At 40.5% G+C, this 17,379-nt stretch overlaps 1 protein-coding gene across 1 annotated transcript in view; it reads right to left on the bottom strand.

Annotated features, from left to right (window-relative positions):
• Positions 1-2,272: 2,272 nt before the first annotated feature.
• The window catches only part of PNLIPRP3 (pancreatic lipase related protein 3), a 28,428-nt gene continuing 13,321 nt past the window's right edge, over positions 2,273-17,379 (bottom strand). The window contains exons 6-12 of the mRNA XM_069567422.1: positions 17,121-17,240; positions 16,915-17,037; positions 13,447-13,565; positions 10,320-10,452; positions 6,232-6,343; positions 2,646-2,813; positions 2,273-2,358 (exon numbers count right to left, since the gene is read on the bottom strand). Coding sequence (XP_069423523.1) covers positions 2,295-2,358; positions 2,646-2,813; positions 6,232-6,343; positions 10,320-10,452; positions 13,447-13,565; positions 16,915-17,037; positions 17,121-17,240 — 839 coding nt within the window. The 3' untranslated portion in view covers positions 2,273-2,294. The remainder of the gene's footprint in view (positions 2,359-2,645; positions 2,814-6,231; positions 6,344-10,319; positions 10,453-13,446; positions 13,566-16,914; positions 17,038-17,120; positions 17,241-17,379) is intronic.

The following is a 17,379-nucleotide window of genomic DNA, read 5'->3' as shown; positions in this document are numbered from 1 at the left end:
ATTTATTGTTTACAGATTCATACTGATGTGTAGGCGGGAGAGATGGTATTACATGTAAGATCTAAACTTCACTCCATTGGCCTAAAGAGGAAGCAGATGTGGTCCAAGAAAAGTTAGAGGTGGTGTTTGTGGGTGATGTGATGACAAGTTTGGAGTGTGGATCGATGGCGATGGGCAGTGAAGGAAGTGATGACTAATGGGGTGGGAAGTCACTTTTCAGCACTAAGGGCAGTTCGCTCAAGAAGCAGAAGAATTTCCTAACGGTCTTCACCACAAATACCCTTCTACAGTAACACAGAGCACTCAGAGAGAAAAAGAATTTTTTTAAAAAGAGCTTTCCTAGGTGGCAATATACAGAGAAAAGCTACAAAATCTCTTCTACCTCTCATTCTGAAGACCAAGAAACTCTTTGAAAATACTAATGTGCTCTCATTAGTTTTCATTATTAATCATTAGATGGACCAACCCAAAGGGTTACCATCTACTATACATCATGAGCTATAGACATAATTTGTCTTAGCAAGATTTAACAACATAGTAAATATTCTTCAAATCATTTTGAACAATGGCTATTCCACCTGGAAATGCTCTAAATGCACTTCAGTGTTGTCACCCTGAACTCTCAGATCTGCCTGGCCAGCTCCTGCGCTATTTTTCATACACAACATTCTTATAATGCAGAAAAGGGGACAGATATAAGAACAATAGGACAGAAATTCTATAGTTAATTAAAGTAGGGATCCCAGAAATTAATTGACTCCAATTTGTCTTTTCAAGCTAAGAAAGAGCCAGCCCAGAGATCCCTTGAACAAGGAAGCAGGCCAGGACTCACAAAGTTTAATGCAGTATCCTGGCTCATAATTCTTCCTTCCAGCTGGCGAGACCCTCCTGAAAGGAAGAAAGGCTGAGCAGAGAGTAGCGCAGGCTTAGGGCAGCTCTCTCACGGGAAGTTTCTGGCCCCTGGAGCTATGCAGCTGACTCCACTGACAATTTGCTCAGGAGTACTGGGGCTGTGACACAGTTAGCAGGGGTCAGGCCCTCCTGCTGGGGCGGCTCCTGGCCACCCTGTTCCTGGGCTGGCGTGGGCCTCAGGCTGATACGGCACCTGGGAGGCAGGATGCTCAGCCCGATCGTGCTAAAGACATCCTCATCTTTCCTCCTTCCACTACGCCTTGCTCTCCACTCAACCTTCTATCTCCTCCTTGTTCAATGGGAAAGTAAACCCACTCTGTTCTTTGCTTTCTACCACAACTCAAGCTCATGTACAGCCATGGGTCTCTTCTTAAGATTCAGTTGGCAGCCAGGCACCAAGGAGACTCAAGAAATACCCTGCAGAGTATCTGTCATTATTTCTTTCCAATAGTATTTATAGCGCAGTGCTAAACACTGAAAACAGTGACAGAAAACAGAACAAATAAAAATGCTAGTCTTTTATTTTCACTGGGTGAGGACAACTGAATCAGATGAAATTGAAACGAAATAAAAGAGAAAACACAATACATTTGGAAATTACAATATTGTTATTAGAAATGCAAAGCATTCATCAAGTGCTTTGGAAATGAAATGCTGCCTTAGAATAAATACAAATTTGTAACAGGACCTTCAAGGCCCAGAGGGATAAGTAATTCTGTGATAGGAGGCTTCTAGAAGAAGATGCTGAAGATCCTCAGGACCTGTTACTTACTGATGCAAACATCACAGATAAGCTCCAAAATCTCTTCTACCTCTCACTCACTCTGAAGACCAAGGAACAATTTGAAAATACTAATATGCTCTCATTAGTTTTCATTATTAATCAATAGATGTACCAACCCAAGGGGTTACCATCTACTATACATCATGAGCTATAGACATAATTTGTCTTAGCAAAATTTAACAACATAGCAAATATTCTTCAAACCATTTTGAATAATGGCTATTCCACCTGGAAATGCTCTGAATGTACTTCAAACACTCAATCAGACAGAGGCTCATTTTCACTGACAGGTCTATAGCACCATTCCTGGAGCACCTCTTCTTAATTCAAAGAAATTGCAACACAGCTCTATTTGGTCACTGAAAGCCAGAATCCTATAGGTCACAGTACTGTATTCGTCCCAGGGCTCAGTCTGGTTTTAAGGTTCAGATAAAAGCTTTTCAATAAGAAAAATATCCTATATAGAAAAAAAGCAACTATACCTTTCTATCTGATTTACAAGGGCCAAGTTTGGTCTGGATGCCAGCTAGAAGGAGATTAATTTTCCCACTGCTCCCATTAAGCAAATCCATCAACATTATATCTGATATATCTGAGATTAGCATGGTTTCAGGATCTGGGCAATATTAGGTCCTACGATGTTTTGGCTACAGAAAGCAGATCTGAAAAATTTTAAGGGGAAAAAAGACAATGTTAATATGATTCCAGGGTAGGTGAGGTAGAAAATGTAGGTAGGTCTTCTAATTTAATGAGTGGTTACTATTTTATAAACACTTTCACAAATACAGTATTGATTTCTTCTAAATAATTTTTCTTCTCTTTAACTGCAAACTTTTGAGGGGCACACATTTTTATACTATTTGCAAATTTCAAATTATATATAGATTTTAAATGTCATTTACAAAGTTTAAACTGTGTTTGAAAATGCAAAGGAAAAAGTAAGACTTACTTATATCCATATTTTCCAGATATATCTATCACCATTTCTGCTCCCAGCTTACTCTGAGAATGTTCAAATGAATACTCCTTCCAAATGAACTCAATGCTTGTAATGTTTCCAACGTTAATGTCTGCATCAATTAAATCTGTATAAGTCATGCCTGGCTTCAGTGTTCCACTGTCAACAGAAAAATAAAACTCATAAGCTTGTGCTGGGTATTCATAATATTGACGTGGAAGACAACACCTGTGTGTATCATGGAAGAGAAAGTTTCATTTCCCTGCATTTGATTATAGGAGATTTATTCTTGCCGTTCATCTTGGTCAGCATCTCAGAACAGCACAATTCTAAAGCCTGAAAAAAGAGGGAGGTAAATGAGAAGCCTGACTAGTTGATTTTTAGGGGCTAGTTCTCCACAGTGAAAGCTCTGGTCTTGGCTTTGTGGTATCAGAAACTAGAGTTTATTGACACCCCCAAAATCATCAGACTATCAATGATAGACTAAATTCACACAAAAATTAAAGAAAAACTAGAAGCCTGTTGATCAGCTCACAGCGGTACAATGCTTCCTTTTCACTAACTAAAATGTACTCCTAGCCTTCCCCTGGTACCTTCTTCATCTGTACAAAAAGAATCGGGTAACCAAATTAACGATAAAGAAAGGTGTTTTGGTGAGTGCGGAAACAGAGAGAATAAATCATAAGAGACTTGAGACATAAGACGTGTTTTATGCAAGCCAAAATTATTCTAGATGAGGTTTCTTTAGTCCTGCTACTTCCCTACTGCTTTGTTAATGTATGGTTTGTCTCCTCTAACTGGAGGAAGAGTTCCATGAGACTAGGACCCGTGTCTGCTTCCCCAGCAGTTATAACAATTCTTGGTATACAATAGGCATTTAAATGTTTGCTGAATGCAAGAATGGATGCTGCTATTCCTAGGGCCTGTCTTGTTCCATTGCATGTAGAATTAATTGATTTAATTACCAGAGAACAACTTTTTTCAGGTTATATTGGGCTTCCAGGGTGGTTCAGACAGTAAAGTGTCTGCCTGCAATGGGGGAGACCGGGGTTCGATACCTGGGTCAGGAAAATCCCCTGGGGAAGGAAGTGGCACCCCAATCCAGTACTCTTGCCTGGAAAATCCCATGGATGGAGGAGCCTAGTGGGCTACAGTCCATGGGGTCGCAAAGAGTCGGACACGACTGAGCGACTTCACTTCACTTCAAAGGGTCATTTCCCTGTTGTTCCATGAACTGCCTTCACTCAGTGCACACTCAGCACAGCTCCTCATGATCGTGTCACTGGAAACCCAAATGACTAAAATATAATGTACAGTGAGGGCTTCCCTGGTGCCTCCGTGGTAAATAATCTGCCTGTCAATTCAGGAGATGTGGGTTTGATCCCTGGGTTGGGAAGATCCCCTGGAGAAGGAAATAGCAACCCACTCCAGTATGTTTGCCTGGGAAATCCCATGGACAGAGGAGCCTGGTGGGCTACAGTCTATGGGTTCGAAAACAGCCAGACATGACTGAGCGCATTAGCATGCAAGCATGCAGTCTATGGTGAAGCCAGACTCTTAAAGCTTGGCTGAAAAGTGGGACTAGACTAGCACACAAATTCATTCAGCAGACTTCATTCCAAGGTGAAACATTTACTGTGGACCTGAAATGCTTAATTATTCTTAAAAAAGAGGACTGGATAATTATTCAAGGACATGACAAGTAGCTTCTTTAGACATTAGCAAAAGTAGAGAGATGACAAAACATTCTCACAAGTTTTAGAAGGGGTGAGAACCATGCATTTCTCCCCACCTGACCCAGGTCAGCTGCCTTTGTACAGGACACAAATTCTACAGTCTCAGGCAATGAGTGCACTGCGGGCCTTAGAGCCACAGACACAAGATCGTGTTGAACTATCCTCAGAGGAAGAGCTTAATGGAGATGTGTAGAACAAGTGGACATGAGATCTGCTAAGACAGAGAAGGGTGTTTGGAACATGGAACAGCATGGATAAAAGTCAGGAAGGGAGGAAAGGGTGAGATCTATTTTAATGCTGGGTAGTGTAATCAGGGTAATGTGGCTAAGCTGAAGATGAACAAAGCCAAACAGTGGGAGGCACGGCTAGAAATCGTGGGTTGGAGCCTGTGTGTGAACCAGGATCCAGACAATCACTGACTGAACTCACCTTTACAGGCAGCTGCACCAAGGCAAAATGATGAGCACAAAGGCTGCCAGAGTGATTAATCCGACATATCCCTCGACCGATAACCACAAAACCTCTGCTTTTTGTGCCTCTGCCTTGTATTTGAAGATGATGTAAATCACAGAGCCAAAACATCTAATTAATTCATCAGCTCACAAAATGGTAACATCTAATTAGTGTGTACAATGTTAATTCTGAAATGAGTTGCAGAATTAAGTGATGGAAGTGGAAGACATAATTCAAAAATGCTAAGGCTGATCAAAGAAAAAATTAAGGAAAACTCAAGATAAAAGGAGACTGTAGCCTTTTATGAGAGTGCATGGTCAATGTCTCTCCTGAATTATTCCTAACTTTGACTATCTTAACACATATCCTATACCTGTGAGTACTACTTAGGGAGCTTATTAGAAATTCAGCCATTCATATAAATACTTTATTTCATATGGAATCTATAAATAAAGTGATATGCCCAAATTTGTATAACAATAATGGCATATATTGTTTTTGCAACCCCATAGACAGTACAGTCCATGGAATTCTGCAGGCCAGAATACTGGATTAGGTAGCCTTTCCCTTCTCCAGGGGATCTTGCCAACTGAGGGATAGAACCCAGGTCTCCTGCATTGCAGATGGATTCTTTACCAGCTGAGCCACCAGGCAAGCCCAAGAATACTGGAGTGGGTAGCCTATCCCTTCTCCAGCGGATCTTCCTGACCCAGGAATCAAACCAGGGTCTCCTGCATTGTAGGCGGATTCTTTACCAGTTGAGCTATTACTGTTAAGTCACTTCAGTCGTGTCCGACTCTGTGCAACCCCATAGACGGCAGCCCACCAGGCTCCCCCGTCCCTGGGATTCTCCAGGCAAGAAAACTGGAGTGGGTTACCATTTCCTTCTCCAGTGCATGAAAGTGAAAAGTGAAAGTGAAGTCACTCAGTCGTGTCCGACTCTTAGCGACCCCATGGACCGCAGCCTACCAGGCTCCTCCATCCATGGGATTTTCCAGGCAAGAGTACTGGAGTGGGGTGCCATTGCCTTCTCCGAACTGAGCTATTAGGGAATCCCTGAAAATAAAGCGATATGCCCAAAATTTGTATAACAATAACAGACTGAATTAAGAGCATATCTTGTTTCCTGTCAGTTTTTTTTCCCACTTGCTTAATCTAGATCTGTATTTTCATCTTAACATTTCCTAAAATTTTCTGTCTGTAGCTGAAACTGTGGGTGAAATAGATACTATGATTTCTATTTTATATTGGGAAAAAAGAAAAGTTACTATCAGATGATAGCTGGTGGTACTGTAGGAAAAGAAAAGCCTGAGCCTTACTGAGCATGATGAACTGAGTACAGCACTGTTACCCGCACTGTTACTGGCCAGGTTATCACCCTTGCCTACCTGACAAACTCAAACTCGCCTGTCTTCCCAGTCATTCCACCTACACGGAGAAATACACTTCCTTGAGTGACGCTGTTCCCATCAAGTTTGACAGACAGTTTATGCCTCCAACCTGGAAACAGAGAAAATGGGAAAGAGAGAGAGAGAGAGAGAGAGAGAGAGAAGGGTTTTAAACATGTGGAAAGCATGACATCTTTGTTACTGTTGGTCAATTGCTAAGTTGTGTTGGACCCTTTGAGACTCCATGGACTGTAGCACAGCAGGTTTCCCTGTCCTTCACTATCTCCTGGTTACTTTAATGTAAATGTAGCTTTTAGGATTAAAGTAGAAGAGAGCTTTTCATGTTCATGAGAAAATATTAATACAACTTTATATAGCTTGAGTGAATTTGGTGAGGTTATATTTTTAAAGACATATAAACTATCACATGTTGATTTTGCAAAGTAAATAGTTAATAATATTTTTAAAGAAAATTCTTTAATTTTCCATATATTTTTTGGACTTTAGAAAAACGTGTGTGTCTTCTTCCATCCATTACATTTGTATTCTGTGGTGTGTATGCTTTCCGTCAGTTCAGCTCAGTTCAGTTCAGTCGCTGAAACTCCAGTACTTTGGCCAAAGTACTGGAGTTTCAGGATGTTTTGGAAAGACTTAGAGCAGACAAAGGGTAATTTCACACCCTTTGAAAATAAAAGAGAGTGTTCCTAATCTGCTAGCTAGGAATTTGTTAGGTACTCTTGATCTATCTTCTCCCAGTCTGGATATGTGGATACAGTCTGTAAAAATAAACCAAAGATTTATCTGTTCTGTCTTTCTACATTATTTTATGGCAGAAACTCGAGTATAAAAAGCAAAAGTAATTCTCTTAGTTAATTTTCTTGGTCATTCTCTTGATTTACCTAGAATTAATAGCAAGTAAGGCAACTCACTAGGCTTCCCAGGTGGAGCTAGGGTAAATAACCCATCTACCAATGTAGGAGACACAAGAGACATAGGTTTGATTCCTGGGTCAGGAAGATCCCCTGGAGGAGGGCATGGCAACCCACTCCAGTATTCTTGCATGGAGAATCCCATGGACAAAGGAGCCTGGCAGGCTATAATCCATCAGTTCAGTTCAGTTCAGTCCCTTAGTCGTGTCTGACTCTTTGTGAACCCATGAACCACAGCATGCCAGGCCTCCCTGTCCATCACTAACTCACAGAGTCCACCCAAACCCATGTCCATTGAGTCAGTGATCCAATCCGACCATCTCATCCTCTGTCGTCCCCTTCTCCTCCTGCCCTCAATCTTTCCCAGCATCAGGGTCTTTTCAAATGAGTCAGCGCTTCGCATCAGGTGGCCAAAGTATTGTAGTTTCAGCTTCAACATCAGTCCTACTGATGAACATCCAAGAGTGATCTCCTTTACAATGGACTGGTTGGATCTCCTTGCAGTCCAAGGGACTCCTTGCTTTCCATAGCCAAATTCTAATTTGCTATAGTTTGACAATTAATCCAGAAAAATATCTAGAAAACCTATTGAGCAAGAAAGTCTGTGTTTTTTTAATGACTCAGAGGCAGAATGAATTGTCCCTTCCTCTCCCACCAGGCTTTGTGCTAGGAGTTCCCAGTCAGTACAGGTCTGAGTCAACACAAAGCCTCCTAACAGGATAAATCCCTTGCAAACAGTCAAGTGTAACTTTTAAAGAACTCTAGAACTAGACAGATCTTTCATTCTGAATTCTAAAATTGTTGTATGCTTAATAACACAGAAAACATGCAGTTGTTCATAGCGTCGTTTGAAAAGCCTCTGAAAGGGGAAAAAATTTACCAGAGAGAATTTTCAGTTCACAAATTTATCATCATCAGAAAGCTCCGTTTCCCTCCTTGCCCGTTCCACTGAATTGCTGCCACTGTCACCTCTCCACTGAAAGCTAAACTCACCAGTGATGGGACTTAGCCCACAAACCCCTTTGGGCCCTGTCTCATTGCACCTATCTTTGGGGGCAGTGACTGCATTCTCCCTTTTCCATCATCTTTCTTTTCTTGACTCCCACATGGTTTTATCTTTTCTCTCTTTATTCATTCCTCAGTGTCCTTCACAGGGACCACTTTCTCTGCTCTCTTTCTTCTCATCTGATACATTCTTCTTGGGTAATTATGTCATCCACTTCATAGTTTAGGTTACTGTCTAAATATTTGAATCTTTGACTGTGGACCACGGCGATCTCCAGAGGCTGAGACCCAATCTAACCGCACACGCCCAAATCCTAACAGCATCTCAGACCTAATATGTTACAAAGTGAGCCCATCCACTTACTTCAAACCAGCCTCTCTGCCTGGTTACCAAGTTCAGCATATGGTATGTCATCCGCCCAGGTGGAATCATCCTTGACTTCTCCACTTTCTGCATCCCTCAAACCCATTTACAGAGTTAGACAAGGCTGACTCTCACATCCATACAAGACTACTGGAAAAACTAGATGAACCGTCTAGTCAAAGGTATGGTTTTTCCAGTAGTCATGTATAGATGTGAGAGTTGGACTATAAAGAAAGCTGAGCACCGAAGAATTGATGATTTTGAAGTGTGGTGTTGGAGAAGACTCTTGAGAGTCCCTTGGACTGCAAGAAGATCCAACCAGTCAATCCTAAAGGAAATCTTTCCTGAATATTCATTGGAAGGACTGACTCTGAAGCTGAAACTCCAATACTCTGGCCACCTGATGTGAAGAACTGACTCCATTGGAAAAGACACCTGATGCTGGGAAAGATTGAAGGCGGGAAGAGAAGGGGATCACAGAGGATGAGATGGTTGGATGGCATCACTGACTTGATGGACATGAGTTTGAGTAAGCTCCAGGAGTTGGTGATAGACAGGGAAGCCTGGCATGCTACAGTCCATGGGGTCGCAAAGAGTTGGACACAACTGAGTGACTGAACTGACATACCCATTCACCCAGTTCCTTTTGTTTTTAAATTAAAACTCTTTTTATTTGTTTTTATTTATTTGGCTATGCCAGGTCTTAGTGGAGAAGGAAATGGCAACCCACTCCAGTGTTCTTGCCTGGAGAATCCCGGAGACAGGGGGAGCCTGGTGGGCTGCCGTCTATGGGGTCGCACAGAGTCAGACAAGACTGAAGCGACTTAGCAGCAGCAGCAGCAGGTCTTAGTGGCAGCACTCAGGATCTTCCATCTTTAGTTACAGCATGTGGGCTCTAGTTCCCTGACCAGGGATTGAACCCACATTCCATGTATTGGAAGCATGGAGTCTTAGCCACTGGCCCATCAGGGAAACCCCTCACCCAGGTCCTTTTTGCTTCTACCTGGCCAAAGATAAAACCCAGACTTCCCATATGGAGCATAATTTCATTATTTGACCCGATTTGCCTCTCTTATCTTACCCGCTTCATGTTGCCTTCCTCCTGGCCTCTACAATTTCAGTAGGGGGATCTTTTTTAGATTCCAGCTCTCCATTTTCTCCAGGCATTTTCATATGCAGTTCCTTATGTTTGCTGCTGCTGTTGCTGCTAAGTCACTTCAGTCGTGTCTGACTCTGTGCGACCCCATAGACAGCAGCTCATTAGGCTCCTCTGCCCCTGGGATTCTCCAAGCAATAACACTGGAGTGGGTTGCCATTTCCTTCTCCAGTGCATGAAAGTGAAAAGTTAAGTGAAGTCGTTCAATCGTGCCCAACTCTTAGTGACCCCATGGACTGCAGCCTACCAGGCTCCTCCATCCATGGGATTTTCCAGGCAAGAGTACTGGAGTGGGGTGCCATTGCCTTCTCCTTTCGCTTGGAACACTCTATTCCCTTCCCTCTGTTATGCACTTTTCAAGAATCAGCATTGAAGGCATCTTTCCTTGGAAGCCTCCCTGATCTGAGCGCAAAAATTCCTTCCTTGCATCTCCCAACAGAAAGTTTATTACTCAGGGTTGAAACTGAGAATTTCCTTTTCCTTCCCCCAGCCTAAACTCACTGTGTTGTTCTTCACTGCATCCTCAGAGTCTGGGCCAATGCCCAGTGATTTAGTAGACACTCAGTAAAAACTGTTGAATATTTAAAGGTAAGTGCCTTAAGACATTACAATAAAAATCAGCTATGATACTTACGGGCAAATGGCGAAAGAGTCCCTGTGTTTAAAAAATAATATAATCTATTAGGCTTCATTTTTTTGAGGTGAAATCTATCAGCAAAATGACCCATTGTTGGGCAACCTCCCTTGGGACAATGAAAGCAATTTCCCTGGTGACAGAAAATAAGAGGTAATTAAAAATGTAATTAGACATGCTGACCTTCAATAAACTCAGAATGTATTATTAAACTATAATAAATCTTTCATATCTAAATAAAGTATATGCATTTAAGAATGACTAAGTTGCCTAATAGACTATCCTGCCTGTTTTCAAAAACAAAACATAATAAAACAAAAACAACTGAGGGATAAGGAAAAAGGGCTGGCTGTTAGAAAAATGAGTAAATAACATGAATAGACAGACAGTCCATAGAAGAGGAAAGTCAATAGTCAATAGCTATGTAAAAAGATGCTCAATCTTACTAGCTGCCAGGAGTACAAATTAAAACAACATACAATTTCATACTCAGCAGATTTGCAAAAATTAAGGCAATTGGAAACACCAAGTATTGGTAAGATATGGAGTGGGGAATTCTCATTTGCTTCTTATGGGAATATAAATTAACAGGCGTTGCAGACAGACATTTGGTAATGTCTAATAAAGATGGAAATGCACATATGCTTTGAAAATTTCACTTCTATTATATGTCATAAAGAAACTTCTACACAAGTACATAAGGAGATACGCAAAGGTGTTTACTGCAGAATTGCTTTTAATAACGAAAACTGCAAACAACCAAAATGCACGTTAGTAGGGGAATGAATCGGAGAAGGCAGTGGCACCCCACTCCAGCAATCTTGCCTGGAAAATCCCATGGACGGAGGAGCCTCATGGGCTGCAGTCCGTGGGGTCACGACTGAGTGACTTCCCTTTCACTTTTCACTTTCATGCATTGGAGAAGGAAATGGCAACCCACTCCAGTGTTCTTGCCTGGAGAATCCCAGGGACGGAGGAGCCTTGTGGGCTGCTGTCTATGGGATAGCACAGAGGCAGACACGACTGAAATGACTTAGCAGCAGCAGCAGCAGCAGCAGCAGCAGGGGAATGAATAAATAAAATGTGGCTGATTCCTACAGAATTCCTACTAAATACAATAGGTCTATATATGTCAATGTAGATCTTATAAAATTTAATTTAAAAACAAATTCAGAAAGACACGTATAGTAAGATACTACATATATAAATTTCCCTCAAAGTTTGCCTTAGGGAAGGGCATGAATGGAATATAAGGTACTTAAATTTTATCTGTGTATTTTAAAATCTAAAGCAAAACTAACAATATTAACTTTAAAACACCTGGATAGCAATGTTGGAGTATTTGCTATTTTAGGTTTTTGAACTTTCGGACTTACAAACTACGGATATTTAAGCAAGGACTATAGAGCATGCGTGCATGCTTAGTCGCTACAGTCATGTCTGACTCTTTGGGATCCAATGGACCACAGCCCTCCAGGCTCCTCTGTCCATGGGATTCTCCAACCAAGAATATTGGAGTGGGTTGCCATTTCCTCCTCCAGAGAATCTCCCCAACCCAGGAATCAAATCTGCCTCTCCTGCACTGCAGGCAGATTCTTTACTGCTGAGCCACCGGGGAAGCCTAGGATTATAGTAAAACACCCCATTTAAAACACCATTTTTAATGAACAAAAATACTAACAAAATAATAAGGCCTCATATTGACTGAGTGAGTGCTTACCATGTGCAAGGCACTGTTTGATGCACTTTATGTGCATTTAGGTCAATTAATCCTCACAAAATATTATTATTATGTTTTTAGTCTCCTTACTTAGCAGATGAGGAAACTAAAGCCCAGAGAAGTAAGCAATTTGTCTGAGTTTGTTTGTCTATTAAGTGAAGGCATAAGAATGTGAATCAGATGGCCTGGCACTAAAATCCCTCTTATTTTTTTATTTTTTAAAATTCCATCTCATTTTTTATGACTGTTGGATAAAAGTACAATAAAATAAGTCAAGGAAATTGACTTAATGTTCTCTAGTTTGTTGCCATAATTAGCATCTATGCGGCATAGAAGCCTAGAGTTCTCCCGTTTTTAGCTGATTAAACCCCGCTAACTCTGAATATACTGTGACTCTGAGAACCTGCTTTCACCTGCCTTTGATGTAGTGAACGTCAGGATCCCTTTAGCCATTAAGAGCAGCATCTGGGGCTTGAGGAAGGATGAGTTAGGGGAGAAGGAGGTTTAGGGGAAATGTCAGTGCTTATCTGGCAAGGTTTCTGAGAATAACAGTTCACCAGCCACATTATGAACAAGGAAGACATGCTCAGGACCTGAGAAGACAACCCGAGGGCTCACTCACCTTGATCTGTAACAGGAGGGAAATACTTACTCCTGTCCCAACACTGTTCTTATTCACAAAATGCTATTGCTTATAACACACTTTGGTTTGAAACCCCACATTTTCCTACCCTGATAAAACAGGGGATAGGTCTCTAAAGCAGAAGCAGGAAAATCTTTCTACTTTACGCTACAAAATAGATTTTCTTTTTACCTTTTCATAGTGATAAGCAAATGAAAAAAAAAGTCAGCTCATATCTGGCACCAAGTGCTTCATGACTCAAGTGAAATCAGATTTGGTATTTTGTAATGTATATTGATTTGCATGGAATTCCTGTGAGCTATCTATGCTTCAGTTCTGCTCTGTATGAATAGTCAAATTTTAATAAAATAATTTTCATGTTCCAGGTAAATAGTAATATGTTTGATTGTAGCTATTAATTGGTTCAGTCTTCTCAGGGCATCTTAGAGGATAACATTTAAAATATATACACACAAAAATTTTTGTGCTGGACTTATGCCTGGTACACAAAATCTAATAACTGCATAACAAATGACCAAAAAAGCAAAATTGGATATAATTCGAACGAACTGAAACAACCAGAATACAAATAGTTGGTTTAGTTATTTAAGCCCTTCAGCAACCCCAGCTACTGTTCAGCACTCAGCACAGAAAGAATCTATTATTTACCCAAATGGCAGATACATTTCTTTTGCTACATACTTAATGTTCTAATTTTCAGTTGACTGATCATGCTTCAAAAAATGACTTGCTAATTAAATTACATGGCAAAATGCTTTACTTACTGCTTTAAAAGATTCGTAGGATGTACAGGGATAAGCAATAAATGCATCAGGATTGAGAATGCTTTCAGCATAAAAGCGATGACTTCGGGCATGGTTGCAATCAAAGAAGGAAAACACTTCTGTGAAAACAATTTTCGATTAACTGGTAGCAATGAACTGATAACTGATAGTATGAAACATTCCCTAGAAAAAGTAATGTTAAATGATAGTTTCTTGACTTGGATCTGGGTCACCAGACCTTGTGTGTAGTTTAAGATATTGTACATTTATTAATATTACATATCATCTTCTTGTACCAAATAATTCTTTGTGTGAGTCTAACGGGACATTTAATGTAGATGACCGTGTTCTGAGACTACTATCCCCAACACTTCCCAGATATCTGACATGAGCACTTAGAGTTTTAAGTATCGCTGTGTACACAGTATCTCTGCCTTAGACCAATTAATTCTCTTGTCTCCCTGTTCCTGCGAGAATGACTGAACTCCCTCCTATTCAATCATAAAACAGCCAGCAAGGTTAACCAGTGCACACCTTCAGCTGAGTTTCAAGATGTGACAGGTGGAATGTATTGGAAAGAATGCTATAGACAAATTGGTTCTGTCATTGTCAGGCACAGCATTACTGCCACTAGTAGTTAGGATTACTGTGATAATTCATAAATGTTCTAAGCACATTTGTGTATTCTGAAATACATTCCAGTCATTTATGCTCTCTTTTCCTTACATAACAACATTTTTACTACATGGCATGGGCTATTCTTCTCATGACCTATATGACTTGGCTCCCCTTTGAGTCACTAGATGTGGCAAGTCACTTATCTATAAATGTGGACTCCAAAGAGTCACTCCTTCCTAGGTCCTCACCCCTTTGCAATATTTTACTACTCTTTCAGTCAAGAGGTGGAACTGATGATGACATGACAGTAAATTTTTGGATGATTCTAGATAAAGGTTTTTAAAAACCTTTCTGGGTTATAGGCTAGTCTTGTGATTTCTTTGACTAAGAGAATATAGAGGAACTGACACTGGGCAAGTATCATGACCTTGGTCTTCAGCGACCTTCCATCATCTATTCTTGCTCTATTGGAACCCAGTCTCCATGTTAAAAAATTCAGGTGAACTGGCTGGGGAGAGAGGCTCTGAAGGATAACAGACTACTTAGAGAGGAGAGCTAGTACCAAAACACTACACATGGAAGGCTATCTTGGATCTTCCTACCCAGCTTGGCCCAGCCCAGCCCAGCCCAGCTCCCAGTTGGATGCAATCATGTGCATTCACCCAATGGACTCATAGCAAAGCAGAGCTCTGCCTGAATCTTGAGCCTCATAATCATGGGCAATAAACTATTGCTCTCTTAAGCCACTATGGTTTGTTATACAATAGATAACTGAGATCATTTCAGAAATGCAACATAGCAGTGATAAAGAACTGACATCTTTTTTTGAGGAGGACTTCCCTTATATCAGGTTTCTTTACATACAAATTTGTATTCATAACTAATTGTGGTTTAGACAAGATGGTTCTTTAGAACATAGGGAACTATGAATTTTAAAAGTAAATGATTTCTTAGTAACAAATATAATGTAAAATAAAATATTTTGAAGCTAAAAAGTCATCTGAAGACATGAATGATAAATATGCTTGTAATCTAATAAAGTTGTAGGAATTATAGTATCTCAAAATGATACCTTATGATAAATGTAGGCTTATTTTAATTATTTGACATAATTTCATGTACTCAGTATATAACACTTAATATAGTTATGTAAATTAGTCTTTATCCTAATAGAAATTATTTCAAATCATAATATAACAAATAATGAGAAAGAAGTTTTATAATAGGTCTTTTTTGAAAGAATTTTGCTTACCAACACTAGATAGAACTGGCTTTAATTCTGAGTTTGAGCATTTATAGTTTTACCAGTTTTAAGTAGTCACTGCAAATGGATATTTCTAATTACATTTACTTTCAAAACAGGTAGTAAAACTTTGTAACTTAGTGCTAGTGAAGAGGAAATTCAAGCTACTCTCAATGCCATGATCTGTGTTTCTTTTCTCTATAACTGCCAGATGGAAGATAGAATAATTACATCATCTAGACATTCTGACCACATGGGATCAGCCAGTGGGATATTTAGAATCATCCAAAAATTTACTATCATGTCATCATACATTATATTACTGTGCTTTATCATATATTATGGATGATACATATCATTATTTACATGATAATGATATAGAGATAGGGAGGAATGGAACTCCCAAATAATAACCTTCTGGTGTCTTATAAAGTGCCTTATTATTACTATTGGAAACTTCTATAAAGGGCTAAATACTATTTGTTTAATTTGTGATTAAATTAACTTGTGATCCACGGTGATTCTGTTAAAAAGCAAATCAAACCATGTACTTCTTCTGCTCAAAATCCTCCCATGGCTCCCATCCCCCTCAAGTAAAAGCTGAAGTCGTTGCTACAGTCCTTAAGACCCTACATTGTTTCCCTCTGCCCTGTTCCTCCTCTAAGCTCAGGCCCTACTACTCTCCTCTCTGTTTCACTCTGGCCACCATAGGCTCCTCGCTGCCATGACCCTCACGGGCTCCTGCCCCAGGCCCTTTGCACTTGCCATTCCCACCCCTCAGCCTGGAATGCTTTTTGCCCAGGTACCTGCATGGCTAACTCCTTCAGGTCATCTTCTCAGTAAGGACTTCCTGTCCACCCTACCAAAAATCTCCTTCCCCTAGGTCACCTGCACTGTCACCAACACATCAGATTCCCATTACATTCTTTGTTTGGTCTCCTTAGCACTTATTCTATTACTGTTTTTCTAGCAAAGTAGGGTATTGCTGCTGCTGCTGCTGCTGCTAAGTCGCTTCAGTCGTGTCCGACTCTGTGCGACCTCATAGACGCAGCCCACCAGGCTCCCCCGTCCCTGGGATTCTCCAGGCAAGAACACTGGAGTGGGTTGCCATTTCCTTCTCCAATGCATGAAAGTGAAAAGTGAAAGTGAAGTCGCTCAGTCGTGTCTGACCCTCAGCGACCCCATGGACTGCAGCCTTCCAGCCTCCTCCATCCATCGGATTTTCCTGGCCAGAGTACTGGAGTGGGGTACCATTGCCTTCTCTGAAAGTAGGGTATTAGCTCCTACTAATTTTTGTCTTTTGTATGCATTCCTACATCTGCTATTCCTAGAATAATGCCTGGCACATAGTAAGCACTCAATACATATCTATTGGATGACTACATCCTCCTTGTTCATACTAGTGAGACATTCTATTAGACCCTGGGGTTATAGACTTAACTAAAACATGGATCCTGGCCTCACAGACCTCATGGCTGCTGGGAACTTCATACATGCTACTGTGTTTTGGGCTAAAATATATTTTTATGTTATATTATATTCAAAAGCATATTCTATCCAAGAAGGGTGCTCATTGAGTTTATAACTGCAGTTTAGAAAGCATTTACCTTCCTTGTAAATACTGAGATCAAATTTAAATAAAGGTGTAATTAAATCTTCACATCCTGGCATGTGCTTCCCTCCATTTGGGTAAAAGTCAAGGTGACCACAAGCATTAATAGTTCCAGCACCTGAAATTTAAAAAAGCAAGATACATGCTTCTGAAATTCTCCTCCATCTTTCAGTGCACTTTCGATTTGTGTTAAAAACTTACCAAGCTCAAAGAAGAGGCGAACTGCATTTGTATGGATAACATCAACAAAGTTGGCGTCTGAGGGATCCAGCCTGACTTCATTTGGAGTGTCATGGAAATACGGCCCTGCTGGGTCCAACCCTAGGAAAAAGCATAATGTGTATTAAACTAAGACATACAAAAGTACACTGACAGTGTGGCTATTTTGGAAGGATAGATGGTGAAGGGAAAGTATTCTTTCTTATATGATTTATGTAGGTCAAACACCACTCAGCCTGAA

The sequence above is a fragment of the Ovis canadensis genome, chromosome 22, assembly GCF_042477335.2.
Source record: "Ovis canadensis isolate MfBH-ARS-UI-01 breed Bighorn chromosome 22, ARS-UI_OviCan_v2, whole genome shotgun sequence".
NCBI classification, from domain to species: domain Eukaryota; kingdom Metazoa; phylum Chordata; class Mammalia; order Artiodactyla; family Bovidae; genus Ovis; species Ovis canadensis.
This window is presented reverse-complemented; position numbering and strand designations above follow the sequence as displayed.